Source organism: Leucoraja erinacea, chromosome 14 (assembly GCF_028641065.1).
Source record: "Leucoraja erinacea ecotype New England chromosome 14, Leri_hhj_1, whole genome shotgun sequence".
Lineage (NCBI taxonomy): Eukaryota > Metazoa > Chordata > Chondrichthyes > Rajiformes > Rajidae > Leucoraja > Leucoraja erinaceus.
The window spans coordinates 28808198-28827348 of record NC_073390.1 but is presented as its reverse complement, the minus strand read 5'-3'; the positions used below and the strand labels follow the sequence as shown (position 1 = coordinate 28827348).

General features: G+C 43.0%; 1 protein-coding gene across 3 annotated transcripts in view; it reads left to right on the top strand.

The window, feature by feature from the left end:
• wdr33 (WD repeat domain 33) overlaps nt 1-18906 on the top strand; it is a 98621-nt gene extending 79715 nt beyond the window's left edge. For all 3 annotated transcript variants that reach the window (XM_055645990.1, XM_055645991.1, XM_055645988.1), the window contains 5 exons: nt 4253-4349; nt 6589-7063; nt 16061-16230; nt 16864-17025; nt 18363-18906. In XM_055645990.1, coding sequence (XP_055501965.1) covers nt 4253-4349; nt 6589-7063; nt 16061-16230; nt 16864-17025; nt 18363-18586 — 1128 coding nt within the window. In that variant the 3' untranslated portion in view covers nt 18587-18906. The remainder of the gene's footprint in view (nt 1-4252; nt 4350-6588; nt 7064-16060; nt 16231-16863; nt 17026-18362) is intronic.
• Nucleotides 18907-19151: the final 245 nt, after the last annotated feature.

Below are 19151 nucleotides of genomic sequence, written 5' to 3'. Positions count from 1 at the left end.
CGACCCAAGCTTCTACCCATGAGGCCCCGACCGGGCCCTGACCCGGGCTTCTACGCGGCAATCTGGGAGGTATCGAGACCGCGGAGCCTCAATAAGGGCCTCCAGCTGTGTTCCCAGTCCACAGCCGAGGCCCATCGGGAAACCTTTTGGCAGTTTGAACCGGTTCTTGGAATGCCAATCGGAGAGGCCAAGTGCAGAATGAATCCCAGAGCATATTTCAACGAGACAGGCACTATGATGAAAAATTTACTTGCTTTATGTACTTAATCTCCGTTCTTCTAGACAATTGCATGCACTTTGCAGAGGAGGAAAGTGTGTTGGCACAATTTAGGATAAATGTTACTGTGCAGAAGTAAAGGTTATTCAAAAAATAAAGAGTTCACTTTAATGACACCACCAAAATATATTAAAAATATGGCTTTAATATTTCACTGATATTCCACGTGTTTCACATTCAAGTTTCTTCAATATTTCTGGCAATATTCTAACGGTACAATAAACCAATTAATGAATGAAGTCTGTGGAACTGCTTCATCTGAAAAATCTATGATGGATGCAGTTATATTGTGCGCAAAGAACGATCTTGCACAATACAACAGGAAAATCTACAAATCTGTTGCAATTAGTGAATGACCTAATCTCGGCAAAATGCTATAACGTCAGTTCTAAAGTGTGACAATACAGTAAATAAAAGCCTTTTTATGCGCCCAGGACATATTGAGGAGCTCGAAAGCGTGACATTCTGGCCCAGGGTTGATTGCTGCCAGCTGCTTTACACAGACAGTGGTACACATAATCAAAGTATATCGAACCTACATTGGGCAGATTAACAACTCAAACCTGATTAATTTATCTTTTGAGTTTTAAGAGTTCAAATAGAAACATAGAAAATAGGTGCAGGAGTAGGCCATTCGGCCCTTCGAGCCTGCACCGCCATTCAATATGATCATGGCTGATCATCCAACTCGGTATCCTGTATCTGCCTTCTCTCCATACCCCCTGATACCTTCAGCCATAAGGGACTCCCTCTTAAATATAACCAATGAACTGGCCTCAACTACCTTCTGTGGTGGAGAATTCCACAGATTCACCACTCTGTGTGAAAAATGTTTTTCTCATCTTGGTCCTAAAAGATTTCCCCCTTATCCTTAAACTGTGACCCTTTGTTCTGGACCTCCCCAACATCGGGAACAATCTTCCTGCATCTAGCCTGTCAAACCCCTTAAGAATTGTGTAAGTTTCTATAAGATCCGCCCTCAATCTTCTAAATTCTAGCGAGTACAAGCCGAGTCTATCCAGTCTTTCTTCATATGAAAGTCCTGCCATCCCAAGAATCAGTCTGGTGAACCTTCTCTGTACTCCCTCTGGCCGAGAATGGATGGCTCAGTGGTCCACTTCTCAAATCTAATTTATTTCTGTTTACTCCATGTATGTGTTTTTTGCAAGGCCACCTGGAACCCTGTGGACTCATTGCCCATTCTCAACCCCTCCCCTTACCCGTTCTCTCAATCACATTCCTTTGTGTTTTAAGTCCCATTTCTTTCCTAAAAGGCAGTCGTGAATGAAATAGGATGGTAGAACAATGTAGACAAAAATACTGGAGAAACTTAGCGGATGAGGCAGCAGCTATGGAGCGAAGGAAATAGGCAACGTTTTGGGTCGAAACCCTTCTTCAGACTGATATGAGGGTGGGGAGGGCGAGAAGAAGAAAGGAAGAGGAGGAGCAAGCTGAGGGAGAGCTGAGAAAGTATGGACTCTCTGAAATTAGAGAAGTCAATGTTCATACCACTGGGTGCAGACTGCCCAACCGAAATATGAGGTGCTGCTCCTCCAATTTACGGTGGTGCTCACTCTGGCCATGGAGGAGGCCCAGGACAGAAAGGTCGGATTCAGAATGGGAGGGGGAGTTGAAGTGCTGAGCCACCAGGAGATCAGGTTGGTTATTGCAAACCGAGCGGAGTTCTGCGAAGCGATCGCCAAGCCTACGGTTGGTAGAACAATGTGACACTTTCATTATATTCTGAATTAAATTTTTAATTCCGCAGCTTCTGTTTTGTGTTTTTGGATATCATATTTTGTTCCCTGCTATACTGGTTGATGAATCAATTTGTAAATGGGTCAGAATGTTGCAGATCAAAGTCTATATTGAGAATCTTGAACGACTGTCCATTGAAACATTGTGGGAGGTCTTCATCACCTTGTTGACTGTGATCGTTTACAGATCAACAATAAACCAATGTTAGTTCTGATGGGTGGTAAAGTTCCTATGGTGAAGTTTGAAAAGGCAGCCGACCATGCCATGAAACATGTTAGTGTTTTAGTAAGGCCATATCTAAACTAGCTACTGTATTGCTTGCAGAATGGTTGTAGTTCCACACACTCCTGGCTGGCTTTTATGCTCACTCCTGCTGCCCCATCTTAACCTGGTTCAGCTGGCACTCCTGTGCTTGCTGACCTACGACAGATCTCAGCTACGCAACACCTATTTGAAAAATCCCATTGTTGGTTACAAATCCTTTCATGGCTTTATGCTATTGTTCAGTGTAATGTCCTCTGAGTTGTCTGCATCCATGCAGTTCTGACAAATTTAGCAGAAACCTTCCGTTCATATCTCAGTGCCTGAAATTCTATAATTGCTTTTCAAACCCCCTCCATCGCCCTATTTCCATTTCTGCTTTTAAAACCTTTGTTAAAATGTACTTCTTGATCACTTTGGACACGTCCTCATTTTTCCTTCTAGGGGGCTGGGCATCAGTGATAATTGTCCTGTGAAGTGTTATGGGATTTTTTTAGGTATTTTAATAGTGCTGTGAGTTGATGTTACTGTGCTTCAGAATGATTCATTAAATGTGACATCCTTTTGGATATTTATCAGAATTGTAATAAGGTTACTGCCTAAAAGCATGCTTCTTGTGTAATTTAGTATTATAGAATTGGGGACATATTTTGCATAGATATGATTGACATTGGCCACCTTTAACCATGAAGTTCCCAGGATTGATCATATTAATTCCATTTTGATTTAAATGGACAATTCCAAATAGTTTGTGTAACTTAAACAATTCAGTGACTTTCTTTACAACCTCTGATCAGCAGGGTGTATTGTGAAAATATCTAGCTTACCTCCTCCATTTCTACTATCTTCTCTTTTAAAAACATGGACTATTCTGAATTATAAGTATTAATGACTGACAGAATTAAAACAAAAATCTTATTAAATACATCCAACAGCATATTGCTGAAGATTCTAGTCTTTCCATTACATTAATATATTTTGGAAACATTCACCATATTATTCATGTTAATTCTGGAAAAGGCTCCTTTCTAATAACTTAACTTTGACATGTATAGTCATATTGAATACCAACCTTGCCAATGTTTGGGTATTATTGGACCTCTCCTATACTTGCATAGTAAGCTATCAACAATCTTGAGGGTGCCAATAGCCTTTTGGAAAGAGCTGCACAATACTCTAGGCAGATCTGCCAAATCTGTCCGTTGCTGGGAGCTAGAGTGCATGTAATTTAGTTTATTGATTTCAACTGTGACAACAGTTTATAGAGATCAAGTGGCATATGGTGTAACAGCACAGCACCCCAAACAAAAGGATGATGAAATGTGTTCACATGATCTTTCAACTTCAATAAAAATCATTGGAAGGCAAATTTGATATTTCTGTTGACTTTTTTGCAGAGAATATTTTTGTGAGATTTAGGAAAATCCAATGATTCACTTTTTTTACAATATTTGTATAATATTGTGTGTCCAGTAATTAGAGGTACTGAAAGTGGACATTTATTAAACTTGCCCATTTTCTGTTGCTCCAAGTTGCAGGTGAATTGGGATATGTGGATTAGAGTTCATGATGTACACGCCCCTTTCTGACCCAAGTTTATTTTATTTATTCAACTATAACTAAAAATGTGCCTCCTAAAACCTATCAATTCACCCTCTGGGGCCCTAACTATCCTGTGATTCAATTCCATCTCAACATCTGCACCTTCAGATCATTAACATGAAAAGTTAGATTTGTGTTTATACAGAATGATAATTAAAGCACTGTATATACACAGACCAATTTTAAACCAAGTTCGGTTTTACAAAAGATTGAGGTGCAAACTGAGTTTATGTAGTGCTTTCCCTGCTGTTTGTGTGTCATCTGAATTCTGTCGAGTCTTGTTTATAAAACAGTTTTCTTTAAATGTACCCTTTTCTCACACTTGACTCATTTCTTATTCTCTTTTAACAAAAGGCTTCAAACCAAGTGCCACCGTTGTTGATGGTGGGGCAGGGACCAGTTCGCCTGCCTGCATCCAATCAAGGGCCTGCTGGTCCTGGGCCAAGCAAAGGTGAGAAGTGCAGCAGGGCACATGGAATGATTTATTCGACAAACTTAAATGGTGGTCGTCTTCTCAAACCTCTAACTTCCTTGTTAAATAATATTGTAAATAATGGTTATTAAAGCATGGAAATTCTGATTTATTATTAAATTTGTCTTGTGAAATAGCATTTAACTTGTGACAAAAGGGAATGATTATTGTGTGTAGGGTACTCAGAAAGTTGGTGTGACAGCTGGAAACTAACTTCAACATGCATGTAAAAAAGGCCCAGAGTGGGCTTTATGAGTCAAATGTTACGATCTCTGTCACAGTTTTAAATGTATTTCATTTCAGATTTCTCCTCTAAATGTTGCTCAGCATCTTCCAATGACTAAAGCGTTGTCTAAAACTGAGGCACAACACCAAAGCAGACCCGCAGGACAGTTCTGGCTTGCTCACCTTGGTAACAAGTGAGCTTCTGGAACTCAAGTCCCATTTTCACATGTTTATTGAATGGCAGTTAATTAATTCTTCAACGATTAGGAGAGATTTCCTTCACTCAAGGACACTCTTGTCCTCCCTTGGGTACTCATCTACCCAGACAGTTCCCAAGGGACCAATACTTAGTGCTGGCTATATTGAAAGTAAATTGCTTTCATATAATGGGTGCTATGAAGATCTTGCTTCTCCTGCTCTGCACAGTGGCCAATACCTTCATAAGAAAAATAACAAGCCTGCCAAACCACTGAAACTAGTTCCTGATTGACAAAGTTGCAGTGAACAGAGACTTCTGAATCATCTGGACCCTTGTCTCCCCTTCCCTATCTTGTTGAAATGCTAAGTCACAACTTTCATGGAAAAAAAGTATGAAAGCTAGGGATAGTTAATGGAGACAAAACAACATTTAAAAGAGATTTGAACAGGTACATGGATCGGAAAGGCTTAGAGAGATATCGTCCAAATGCAGGCAGCTGAGACAGACAGGTGGTGTAGTTAGGTTGGCATAAGCAAATTGGACTGCAGGACCTATTCCCATGCTGCATGACTCTGAGAACAGTTTATTATGGTCGAGGAGGTACTAGATATCCTCGGGTATCTGAAGGTAGTTAAATCTTCCAGGCCTGATCAGATATATCAGAGGATGCTGTCGGAATCTCGAGAAGAAATTGAAGGGGCCGGATTAGATATTTCAATCATTTTTACACATGGGTCAGATGCTGGATGACTGGAGGGTGGTTAATGCGCCTCTATTTAAGAAAAGCTGCAAAACCTTGGATCCATAGACCAGTGAGCGTAACCTCTGTTACTGGAGAGGATTATGAGTTACATTGGCCTACATCAGTTAGGGTATTGAGTGCAGAAGTTGGAAAGTTATGTTACAGTTGTGCAAAACGAGGCCACATTTGGAGTATTGTGTTCATTTTTGGTCACCCTACTAGGAAGGATATCTGTAAGCTGGGAGGAGTCCAGAGAAGATTTCTGAAGATGTTGCCAAAACTTGAGCCCCCCCCCCCCCCCCCCACTACCTGAAACATTAATTTCCTTTGTCATGGGCATGTTGTGGGCCATTTCCATATTGCCTTATAATTATTCTTGGAACTGACTGTCTAGTTCTGCTGCCTGCATTTTGTCCCACTCTTCTCTTTGAACCTAGCTTGGTTCTCTGGTTTGATGGCAATGATGTAATGGGGAATGTGCCCATCATGAGGTTACAGATAGTAGTAAAGTGTACATGTGTACTGAAAGATGTCTCATTTTAAATTGCTTGACTTGTTGATCAGTCTCATTTATATGGTGAAAAAAACATTGTGTATCAGGGTAGGAGAGGGACGCCACGAATGGTGATGCAATGCACAAGGGAATCTGTGGCAGTTGGATTAGTGGGGGCAAGGTGATGCACGTGTTTCCAAGAGCTGATTGTGGCTTCATCTGTCCCAGACCCAGTATTGTTGTTAGGTCACTCAGGACTCTGGCAGCCCACTCGATACAGGTGTCACAGAACTGCTCAGTGCTGAGGATTAAGTCCCCTACCCATCTGAAGAAAGATGTTAGATGGTGACTTCCTTGCCTATGTTTCAAAAATACTGTAGACAATGATGACAATTTGAGTTACAAATTTTTCTTGCTGCATTGGTCTTTCAGCATTACAATGAGCTGTAATTGCTGTTTACATTGCACATTTGGCTTGATAAATAAGTTGGACAGATCTGACTTTTGTGCCTATGTAATTTATCTTTTTGAATTAAATCAATTAATTTTACCCTGACAGGTGACTCTCATGGTCCACCAAACCATCACACAGGCCATTCGCAAGAAATGAGGCGAGATCATAGTGCCGAGCGGGACCCTGAGCGAGGACCTCCTTTCAGGGGATCCCAGGACTGGGGGGATCACCGCGATAACAGAGGGTCTGCAGAGAGGCGAGGTCCACCACAGGACTACCACGATCGTTTTGAGGGACCCGATCAATTCCACGATGACTTCCGCAAGGACGAGCGATTCGGTCACCGGCCGCGGGAGTTTGAGAACCGTATGGGTCCGAACCCTCATGAGGAGGGTTGGCGAAGGGGTCCTGGTCCTCAGCGGGATTTTCCTCCTGATCAGGAGTACAGGGAATTTGGGGACCCGGAGCAGAGGGGCCCAGGTCGGTGTCCACCCCAAGGTTGGGACGGAAGGAAAGCCCCGGAAGAGCGATTCCCGAGGGAGCCTGAAGAAGCACGTTTTCGTGGGCGGAGAGATGACAGGTGGGAACAAATTTCCAACAATTATTGAGTGGGAGACTGAGGTGAAGTTCTATTTAATCAAGAATTCTTTATTTTTATTCACAGTTGTATACTGAACTGGATTTAAAAAATCATCAGATCGTGTTAGTTTATTGTCATATATACCAGGGTGCAATGAAATTTCTTGTTCAGATACAGCTCGCAGAGTATACCGTGTATAGTGTAACGATAAATACACTGATGAGTGTAAAACCACAGAATGGTGCAATATTATAGTACAAAAAAATTAAAGTACAATAGCAATAAGCGAATGAGGTAGAGTTAATAGTGAGGGTACAAGGCAACACCTCTGGGAATGGGATATGAAAGAGATGATTGGTTCTGGAACTTGATAGCAGTGGCAAAGAAGTTTTTGAGTCTGGACATCCAAGCTTTCAATCTGCATCTTCTCCCAGAAAGTAGAAGAGGGAAAAGGGAATGGTCAGCATGGCAGGCATTCTTGACAATATTTTCAGCCTTCCTGATGCAATGCACTGTGAAGAAAGTGACGAGCCTGTGATTGGGCTGTTTATCACTCTCTGCAGGTTCAGACGGACGAGAGCAGAGCAATTGCAGTACCAATTTGAGGTGCATCCCGCCATAATGCTTTCCACGGCACATCTGTAGAAGTTGGAGGGAATCCCTGTGGGCATACTGATTCTTCTCAGATACCTAAGAAAGTAAATACACTGATGCATTTTCTTGATCACTGCATCAGTTGGAAGGAACCAGGTTAGGTGATATGAATGAGTAGAAGCTTGAAACAGTCGAAGATCTCTGCAGCTGCTCCATGGTTGAGCATAGGATTTTGTTTAGTTCTCGCTTCCATTGATCAACAATCAACTCATTTGTCTTGCCGATGTGAAGGGCTAGGTTGATGTCCTGACACCATAACACACGTTTCTCCTTCACGGGTAGGTTTAAACCAAAAAGCGCGGGGGTGGAATCAACAACGTGGCAGCGTATCTGTGCAGCTAACGGGAAAGAGAATCTAGGAATTGTCACGTTTAAACTAACAGGGCAGGGGAGTGGGACCCAATGCAAGGAGATAGAGAGCCATAAAAGGAGGACAAAAGCAAAATGTAGAAGGGAGATAAGAAAAGCTCACCTGAAAGCTTTGTGCCTTAATACGAGGAGCATTTGAAAGAAGGTGGATGATTTGAATACGCAGGTAGTAGTTGAGGGATATGATATAGTCGGAATTATGGAGACATGGCTCCAGGGTGACCAAGGCTGGGAGCTAAACATGCAGGAGTATTCAATATTCAGGAAGGATCGACAGAAAGGAAGAGGAGGTGGGGTGACATTGCTGGTTAAAGAGGAGATTAATGCAATTGCAAGGAGAGACATTAGCTTGGATGCTGTAGAATCGTTATGGGTAGAACTGAATAGTCAAGGGCAGAAAAGGCTTGTTGGAGTGGTATACAGACCACCAAACAGCAGTTGGGAGGTTGGGGATAGCATCTAGGAGGAAATTAGGGATGCGTGCAGCAAGGGTACAGCGGTTATCATGGGTGACTTTAATCTACATGTAGATAGGGCCAACCAAATTGGTAACAGTGCTGAGGAGGATTTCCTGGTATGTATACGTGATGGGTTTTTTAACCAATATGTAGAGCATCCGACTTGAGGGCAGGCCATCCTAGACTGGGTATTGTGTAATGAGGAAGGATTAGGTAGCGATCTTGTTGCGCAAGGCCGCTTAGGCAACAATGACCATAAGACAGGTGCACAACCTTTTATCCGGTGTTCCGGAAACCGAAAAACTCCAAAAACCGGCCATTTTTTCTAGATGTCGTCTGTGCACCAAAGCTCGCGTTTGGCGCCAAACTTGACCCGAAACGACCCACGGTCAACCCAGGTCTGTATTACTGCAGCGGCTGCCTCCTCCCCGGAGACCGGGAGACGCTTAAACATCTGTAAATCATTGCTTAAATGTTAGTCAGTTAGTTTGGAGGGCTTTTATGTGAAGGGGGGGGGGGTGAAGGGGTAAACTTTAATTCTTAGTCCCCTACCTGGTCGGAGAGGCGGGGAGCAGTCAATGCCTTACCGGGTCGCCGTGCAGTAAGCTCCGCAGCGCTGTGGCCGGTGGGGCTGCGGGCGTCGCCGGTTGTAGCTCCGACCCCGGCAACTCTACCCCTGGCTGCGAGGCGCTCCAAATCCAACGCGGCCGGACGCCCCAGCTACGCGAATGTTGGAGTGTCGCTGGATTTGGAGCCGCGCAGCCAGGGGTAGAGTTGCCGGGGTCGGAACTCCAACCGGCGCTGCCCGCGGCCGGACGGAGCCCCCAGCTCTGCGAGGTTGGGAGTCGCCGACCAGGTAGGGGACTAAGAATTAAAGTTTCCCCCTTCACCCCTACTCCACCACCACCACCACATAAAATCCCTCCAAACTAACTGACTAACATTTATGCAATGATTCTCCCGGTCTCCGGGGAGGAGGCAGCTGCTCCAGACTTTTCAAGCCGCCCGCGCTACCTACCTAATCTACGCTAAAAATCTTCCATTCGGAAATCCGAAAATGTCCGAAATCCGACAAGTGTCTGGTCCCAAGGCTTTCGGATAAAAGGTTGTGTACCTGTACGGAGTAATTCTGCAATAGGATGGAGAGTGACACGGTTAATTCAGAGACTGGGGTCCTGAACTTGAATAAAGGAGACTTTGAAGGTATGATATGGGAATTGGCTAGGACAGACTGGCAAATTCTACTTAAAGGGTTGACAGTGGAAATTCAAAGGCGAAGATTTAAAGACCTCATGGATGAACTCAAGAAATTGTTCATCCCTGTCTGGCGAAAAAATAAAACTGGGAAGGAGGCTCAACCGTGGCTGACGAGGGAAATCAAGGATAGTGTTAAAGCCAAGGAAGAGACATATAAATTGGCCAGAAGAAGTGGCAAACCAGAGGACTGGGAGAAATTTAGAACTGAGGAGGAGAAAGGGGTTAATTAAGAAGGGAAAAAAGGGATTGCAAGAAAGCTTGCGGGGAATATAAAAACTGACTAAATGTTTCTGTAGGAATGTAAAAAGGAAAAGATTAGTGAAGACGAATGTAGGTCCCTTACAGTCAGAGACAGGTGAATTTATAATGGGAAACAAGCAAATGGCAGAATAATCAAAGAGTACTTTGGTCCTGTCTTCACTAAGGAAGACTCAAACAATCTCCCGAAAATACTAGGGGACCAGGGATCTAGCGAGAGAGCGGAACTGAATGAATCCACATTAGTCGGAAAATGGTGTTAGGTAAACTGTTGGGACTGAAGGCAGATAAATCCTCAGGGCCTGATGGTCTGCATCCCAGGGTACTCAAGGAGGTGGCCTTGGAATTGTGGATGCTTTGGTGAAAATTTTCCAATGTTCTCTCGACTGGATCAGTTCCTGTGGACTGGAGGGTAGCCAATGTACTCCACTTTTTAAGAAAAGAGGGAGAGTGAAAATGGGGAATTATAGACCAGTTAACCGTACATCGGTAGAGGGGAAGATGCTTGAGTCTATTATTAAAGATGTTATAGCAACACTTTTGGAAAGCAGTGACAGGATTAGTCAAAGTCAGCATGGATTTATGGGGAGATCATGCTTGACTAATCTTCTGGAATTTTTTGAGGATGTAACAAGTAGAATGGATAATGGAGAGTCTGTGGATGTAGTGTATCTGGACTTTCAAGAAGCATATCACAAGGTCCCACACAAGAGATTAATGTGCAAAATTAGTGCACATGGTATTGGACAGGAAAATGTTCCCGGTGTTGGGGGAGTCCAGAACCAGGGGTCACAGTTTAAGAATAAGGGGACTGAGATGAGGAAATTAGGACTGAGATGAGGAAAAACTTTTTCACCCAGAGAGTTGTGAATCTGTGGAATTCACTGGATGTTTTCAAGAGAGAGTTAGATGTAGCTCTTGGGATTAAGGGTATCAAGGGATATGGGGGAAAGCCGGAACAGGGTACTGATTTTGGATGATCAGCCATGATCATATTGAATGGAGGTGCTGGCTCGAAGAACCGAATGGCCTATTCCTGCACCTTTTTGTTTCTATTTCTTTCCTGTACTTCATGTTACATAACTTGAACTAATATCCAGATTGAATCCATCATTTCAACCTTCCATCGCCTAACAGTGCATTTCAAGCAGCATTGTAGCTCAAACAAATCACAGCAGGTAGCTAGAGAATGACAATTATATTACTTGTACGTGAGATACCCAATGGGTACGTTGAATTAAATGATTAATGAAAATATAGTACGTGGACTCATATTTTCCGAAAGGAAACGTTAATACCATTGATCACAAGTTGGTGCACAGACACATGCATATGCAACATCAAAAAGCTAGTAAAGAAAATGTTGTCACAGAAATGGGAAGGCTCTGGGGCACCATGGTACATAATTGTAACACAATAGGCAAGGAAATATATCATCAATGTTTTGACATTTTTAGAATTCCATAAATAATCCACTACCAGAGGACTGGAAGTCAATATTCTCTACTGTTTAAAAAAACATGCAAACCTGGAGAGTCTAAAATTCAATCCTCCAAAAAACTGAAGACATTCCATAATATGTTGAAAACGTAGATTTGAGCAACACAAGTAACATAGTATCATCATGGTATTCGATGAACAAGATTACACTGCTCAAACTTCTAGAATCTATTTGAGGAGGTGATGAACAAACCTCTGCACAAACTTCTCGAATGTTTGTGGAGGTGATTCTGATAACGATCTAGTCCATTATTAGATTTTCAGAAGTATGACCTTCGTAGAAATGGTTCAGTCTTCGAGAGAGAATGAGGATTGATGTAGCAACTGAAGCTGGGGATAAATGGACCCTTCCAGTTCCGTGAATTATTGGTGTATATAGTTCATAGTAAACACTGTATGTAACTAAAATCATAGCTGAAATTTGGAAAGTTTATGAGTATGAATCTTCTCCCTGTTACAATTAATCTCAGTCTCTTCAAGGATGGCCCTGCAAATTGTGGGTAGGCACAAAAATAGCTTGTGAGGGATAGCCTGTCTCCACTTCATGGGGGGCAGTCAGCATTTATATCTCCAAATCAGTGTTAGGGCAGATGCCTCAAAATTCCTTCTAAAGATTTGAGCAGGTTTTGGATCAAGATGGCAATGTTTGGCTAGTGGCATTGGCCATGTGATCAATTTGAGATTCATAAGTGTTTTTGTGTTGACTTGCAAATCAAATTTTAAATGCCCACCAAGTGCTCCCCTGGACCCTATGAGAAATTGGAAATGGAAGCACTTCATCAAATTCTGCTGGGCACAGCCAAGCACAAAACCAGACCCATGTGTAGCTGGACTATTAACTCAAGACAACGGTAAAGTGCATTCATTGTTCCAGTTTAAGCCTTGTCCCCATATTTTACCTGCACCACTGGCAAGTGTTTGCTTTCTGGAATCGCTTACTCAAGATGAGCTGTGAACTTCTTAAATAGAACAAGATACCATGCAGGAATTCTGTACCTTGTATCACTTCAGAGGGTAGCATCAGCCATGTCAGATACTTCTGGTAGTCATCAGAAGTATGAGTAGTTTATTCGCTGAAGCATTATAAGCAATCCACAAACTCAATTCAGATTGGGTAAAATGAAATTACAAAAGGGTTAAGCAGGCAAATTCTTTCCTGAATTATTTACAGTTCTTGAAATTGAAGTATTTCTTCAGAAGAAGCAGCACCCTGATCTTCAAGAAGATATGTGAAAAGATGCATCATGCATCCCCAATAATCTACATCCCCTGCAATAGGACAAGTACTAAACTGCTGATAACTGAATTTTTAATTTTCATGACATCTGAAGACTGGGCTGGCTTTGAAGATAACACTCTGTGACCAAGGTCATCTACATGGTCCATGCTGACAGTCCACAAAGCCAAAATCAAGGAACTGCGCTGATAACACCTATGTTCGTTGTTATGCACAGGTGCATTTACTATTTTCAAAAATTCCTGTAATGGATCAAGATTAGCAGCCAGTTACTTGGATTGAAACAATTATTTCTACATGTACATTCACTCATGACGAGTTTTGCCATCAAAATGCTCGCTAACCCCCACAGATTTCTTAAAACTTTGGCATACGCCAAAGCATCATCGGAGCAGCTTTTGAAACCAGAAAATAAGGAGAACATGAAATGAATTGATAATGTGCAGGTTTCCTCATTAATCAATAAATTCTACACCAAAGCACCAAGATCATTTAATGTGCACAGTTGATTTAAGATGAGTATGTAGAACTGATGGCTCTAACTATTTGTAACCTAGATGTATTACTGGTACCTTATGCAAGTATAACTGCTGTACCTCTGACTTGCAATGAGCAGTGTGCCACAGGTGTCGACAAAGAATCCAGCTTGCATTCTGCTGCCCTTCATAACCACAGTAGCATAAGTAACTAGTGTGGAAATTTAGGCATGGACCCTTATTCTTGAGCCATCTTCTGTTTGTGGTGTCCATTAAGATAAAAGTAAAAATAAGATTAAAAGGTAATCCTGAGTTCATGTCAAGGTTGGTTTTGAATTCTAATCATGTTTCATTGTACATTGTTCATTAGCTAAACAATTAAACTGCAAGTAATTTCAAGAATATTTGAAAGTAATTACGTGCTTTATAGGTCATAATATCTCCAGTTCCACTGTGCATAAATCCATTGGGATCCCTTAAGTGATCTATAATGTTGGTGGACATATGGAATAAGCTGTCAGAGGAGGTGATAGAGACAGGTACAATTACAATGCTTAAAAGACATTTGGACAGGAACATGGATAGGAGGAATTGGGCCAAATTCAGGCAAATTAGATTAGGTCAGGGAGGGGGCTTTGGTCAGCACATTGTGCTGGGCAAAAGGGCCTGTTTCCGTGCTGTATGACAGTAGATGTATCTGAAACACTGAAGATGGTTATCAAGAATTGTAGCAGGATCTTGATCAACTGGGTAAGTGGGCCAAGGAATGACACATGGAAGTCAATGAGAATAAGTGTGAGGTGTGGATTTTGGGAAGTCAAACCAAGGTAGGTCTTTCACAGTGAATGGCAGGGTCTGTGGGAGTGTCGTAGAACAGAAGGATCTGGCAGTACAAATACCAAGTTCCCTGAAAGTGATACCACACGTAGACGGGGTGAAAAAGGCTTTTGGCATGCTTGCCTTCATCAGTCAGGGAATTGATTATAGAAGTTGGGACATTATGTTGCAGTTGTACAAGACATTGGTGAGGCTGCACTTGGATATTGTGTTCCATTTTGATCACCCAGCTATGGGAAATACTCCATTAGGCTGGAAAGAGTACAAACAAGATTTAGGTAGATTTTCCAGGTTCATGGGATTGAGTAATAGGGAGAGGTTGGGCAGGCTAGGACTTTATTCCTCGGAGTGCATGAGAATTAGGTGATTTTGTGGAGGAGTGTAAAATTATGAGGGGCATGGGAGAGTGAATGCACACCATTTTTTCCCAGGATTGGGTAATCAAGAACAGAAGTGAATAGGTTTTGTGAGAGGAGAAAGATTAAATAGGCACCTGAGAGGCAGCTTTTCCACACACAGGGTTGTACATATATGGAACTAGCTGCCCAAGGAAGTAGCTGACGCAGGTGTAAACGGGCATCTTGGTCGGTGTGGAAAGTTGAGCCAAACAGCATGTTTCCGAGCTATATGACCACAACTCTAATACTAAGCAACACAATGAGATACTGACCCAACATTCAATCACAAAACAATGACCCTAAAATCTTTATGTTATGTGCCAAATGTGTCCATTCAAATGTGTAAATAAAAATGTAAATACAGCAGCGGAAAGCCTGAGCTTGCTCCACTACATGGGCAGGCTAGGACCAGCATGCTGATCCTCATCAATCTTCATGTTCTACCATATTCCTTGATTCACATTGATCTCGCTTTGAATATATTAAGTGACTGAAAATACTCAGCAAGTTAGTCAGTATCCAAGTGTGTCAACATTTAAGGTAGATAACTTTTCATCAGTATTAAGAAAAGTTGGAAATCAAACATGCTCTTGGAAGAGGTGGAAAGAACAGGAGAGTGTCTGTGATAGGGCGAAGACCAGGAGAGACTGAATGAAAAGTGGTTGTGGTGCTACCTGAGAGGGCGGGAAGTTAATATCAGCATACGGGTACAGCAGGCAGTGAAGAAAGTAAATGGCATGTTGGCCTTCATAACAAGTGGAGTTGAGTATAGGAGCAAATAGGTCCTTATGCAGTTGTACAGGGCCCTAGTGAGACTACACCTGGAGTATTATGTGCAGTTTTGGTCTCCTAATTTGAGGAAGGACATTTAGCTGTTTGGCTATTGAGGGAGTGCAGCGTAGGTTCACGAGGTTAATTCCCGGGACTGTCATGATGAAAGAATGGAATGACTGGGCTTGTATGCACTGGGATTTAGAAGGATGAGAGGGTATCTTATAAAAACATATACAATTATTAAGGGATTGGACACGCTAGATGCAGGAAACATGTTCCAGATGTTGGGGGAGTCCAGAACCAGGGGCCACAGTTTAAGAATAAGGGGTAGGCCATTTAGAACTGAGATGAGGACAAACCTTTTCACCCAGGGAGTTGTGGAATTCTCTGCTTCAGAAGCAGCGGAGGCCGCCTAACTGGATGCATTCAAAAGAGAGTTAGAGCTCTTTGGGCTAGCGGAATCAAGGTTTATGGGGAGAAGGCAGGAACGGGGTACTGATTGTGGATGATCAGCCATGATCACATTGAATGGCGGTGCTGGCTCAAAGGGCCGAATGGCTTCCTCCTGCACCTATTTTCTATGTATCTCTATTATCCTGCCAAGCTTCTCAAGAAATGATGTGTTTTGGTGAAATATTTTTCATTCTTCTGAACTCAAGTATAGACAATAATCTGACCTCAAAGCAGTTTGCTGTCATGGCGAGGTGTGAAAGTATTGCAACTGCTTCGTTCAGTCAAACTAAGAACTATGAGTGAGACTCAGAACATTTTCTCTCAAGGTTCCGGCCGGTTCGAGGGGGACCTCGTCACGATGGATGTGGCCCACGGGGGAGAGAAGCTTTTATCAACATGGATGACTTCATGGGGGACGATGAGTTTAACCAAACAGAGGAGAATGCAAGGGGTCGTGATCCAGCAGTTAGAGGGCGTGGCCGTGGAGTGATGCGAGGTACAATGAACGTCTACAAATAGTATCTATCTTCACAAATGTGCAGCACTTTAAAAATGAGTTCAAATGTGTATGTGGTTACGCGTACTAATAAACCCTATAACCTGCATTTTCAACAGATACGGGTTACAAGCCCTAATGTGCAGCAAAGTAGACCGAAATTTGGGCAAATTTATAAAGCAACCTCTCGAAGACCTAACCGTGTCCCAGTGTCTGAATTGATATCAAGTATTCTGGTTTGCATCACTATTCAATCAGATTATCACTGATCTTTATCTTAACTTTAATGCAACTATAACAATTGGTATCCTAACTCAACAAAAACCTACATTTTTTTATGACCTGTAGTCCCAACAACCTTTTAAGGAAAGGTAGTTTTGGATTTCTACAGACCTTCATGAAGAGCTTCTGTGACCAACAGCGAATGGCCTGCTCTAGCTTCAGGCCATGTCCCTCCTTCTGGGCTCTCACTTCAGTGGAAACTGGTTCCCTCCATCCACACTGTCAACTTCTCCACCCATCCTGAACAAGTACTGACAATCCCTGATAGCGAGGCACAAATGATGCCCTGGCCCCTGACAATGATGGAAGTTGCTTCGTTTTCAGTGTCTAATGTGCTGAACTGTTCTGCAGGTGGGCGAGGGGGTCTTCTTCCCCTACCTGGCCATGATGACTTCCCACGATTTGAAGGTGGCCGTAAGTCTGAGAAAAGGCCATTGTCTCCAGGAGGTCAACGCGACGGCTGGGGTGGCAGAGGGGACCGCGGAGAAATCCACGAACCTGTCAGAGAACCAGGTTTGTTCAGGGGGATATCTCTGTCATCTACAGTCTGAACACTGTCAGTAGAAGGTGGTGTTGTCAAGGCGAACTGTCCCTGTGTCCTAGTCATAATATTATTCATGTGCACACCCTTAGGATTGTCCACAGCTGTGTCGGAAGCTGCCCCTCTCTCAGTAAATCTCAGTGTTGAAAATGTTTGTGAAGCTTACCCGGTATCCTGAAGATTAAATTATTCCAACGCAAAACATGAACTTCCTTTTTATATCCTGATTTTTAATTTTAATTCAGGCTTCTAAAATATAAACGGGGGTCTAAAGTGGTGGTGGGGTCCGGTACATCAGGGACATGGGTAGACGTGGTATATATCTTGCTCCCTCTAAAACTTACCAGGATTGTTAAAATTATTCATTATATGGTTACGTGATGTTTAAAATAGTGACATAAAAGTGTGTTTAGGTATTACTGGAAATAATATCCACGAGTCTGGAAATTCCACTGGTCAACGGAAAAGCCAGGGGTGCCAGATTATTGTTAAAAGAGAACCTGGTGGCTGATGGGGAAGATTTGGATGCCGTTGGTTGTCCATTCATGGACAGGCACCAAGAGATTTTGAAATGTGCGCATCCAGCCAAGATGAAACTGTCAGATCTACTTTGTCTAACCTGTGCAGGATTTACTTCAGAGGGAGATTGATTGGAAATTGCCATTATAAAGCAGCACAACAACCATGAATGATGGCAAGGGTAGCCCCCTTTTGCTATAAAAAATGTACAGAAAGCACCAGTATCCAAGACCCACAGTTGTCTGATGGATAGGGAAGAGTTGCTCAATTGGAGGGCTTGGTCTTGACTGGAAACTTTACTGGCTCATTGGTCGCTGAATAAAGTGCCTAACCTTGACCTCTTAATCTCATGTAACTTTTGAAGAGATGCCTTTTGTTATTTGCTTAGGACAGGCAGGTGTGCAGCTGACGTAAAACCATAGCGAGATACAGCATGGAAACTAGACCTTCAGCCCACCATGTGTACTGATCATCAACCACCCACTTAAACTAACCCTATATCAATCCATTTCATCCTGCCTACTCATCAATTTCCCTCAGAATTTACCATTCACCTGTTCAGTGAAGAACACCAGAGCACCCAGGGGAAACCCACATGGAGAACGTGCAAACTCCACACAGACAGTGACCGAGGACAGGATAGAACCAGGGTTGCTGGCACCGAGGAAGGACGTTTGTGTGGGCCGGTTTGGCATTGTTGCTTGTGCAGTGATGCTTGTTACGAGATACTCAATGTGAACAACGTGTTGGGACTTGAAATGACCTGTGCTTGTAATGGGCTGTGTTACAGGACGAGGAGGCCCATCAGCGTCGCTGCGAATGTCCAAACCTGGCCGCTCCAACTCGAACGAGGGAGATAGACACGACGGCTTCCCACGGGATGAGGCATTTGTTGGCCCAGGAGGACCTCCCCCCCGGGGTGGAGCTAGGGGCGGGCCCAACTGGAGCCGGAGTGGGAAGAACTCGGTACCACCGTCACGACGAGGACCGATCAGAGGCACCAGAGGGAGATGAGGAAGCAGCACTGAGAGATGGGATTTTACTCTAGCTGCTCTGGGGCGTGTATAGTCTTTCAAACGAACCTTGTGCGAATGGCCCGTGCAAGAATCTGGCCCTGGGAGATGCAGAAACCTTTCCTTTTTTCATTTTTGTACAGCTGGCAGCAGTGTTTGTTGTTAAACTCCAGCAGTTTTAGTGTTGTGAGCTCTGGAGCACTGCCACACACACACACACACGACATGTCAGATCAACGTTGCTCTGACTTGGTGTACAGTTTGTCTCAAGTGTCATTTTGTATGACTACACAATATAATTTGTGCAAAATTTAACCGAAAGATAGAGACCTGGTCTGTTTTTATTTTGCCACATCTTGTTTTACATGCATCACACAGCTGTTGACCTCTCTGAAGTCATTCTCTGAAGTACAGAGAAGAAAATAAAAGTAGGTTTTATCCACTGTTTAGGGGCAGAGTTGATTTGGGCAGTAAGATCTGATGCTGATTCTGAGGCAGACATTTGGTAGCTTTAGCTGCCTGCCTTTGCAAATGACCTATGATTGTTTTTGAGAGATGACTGCTGT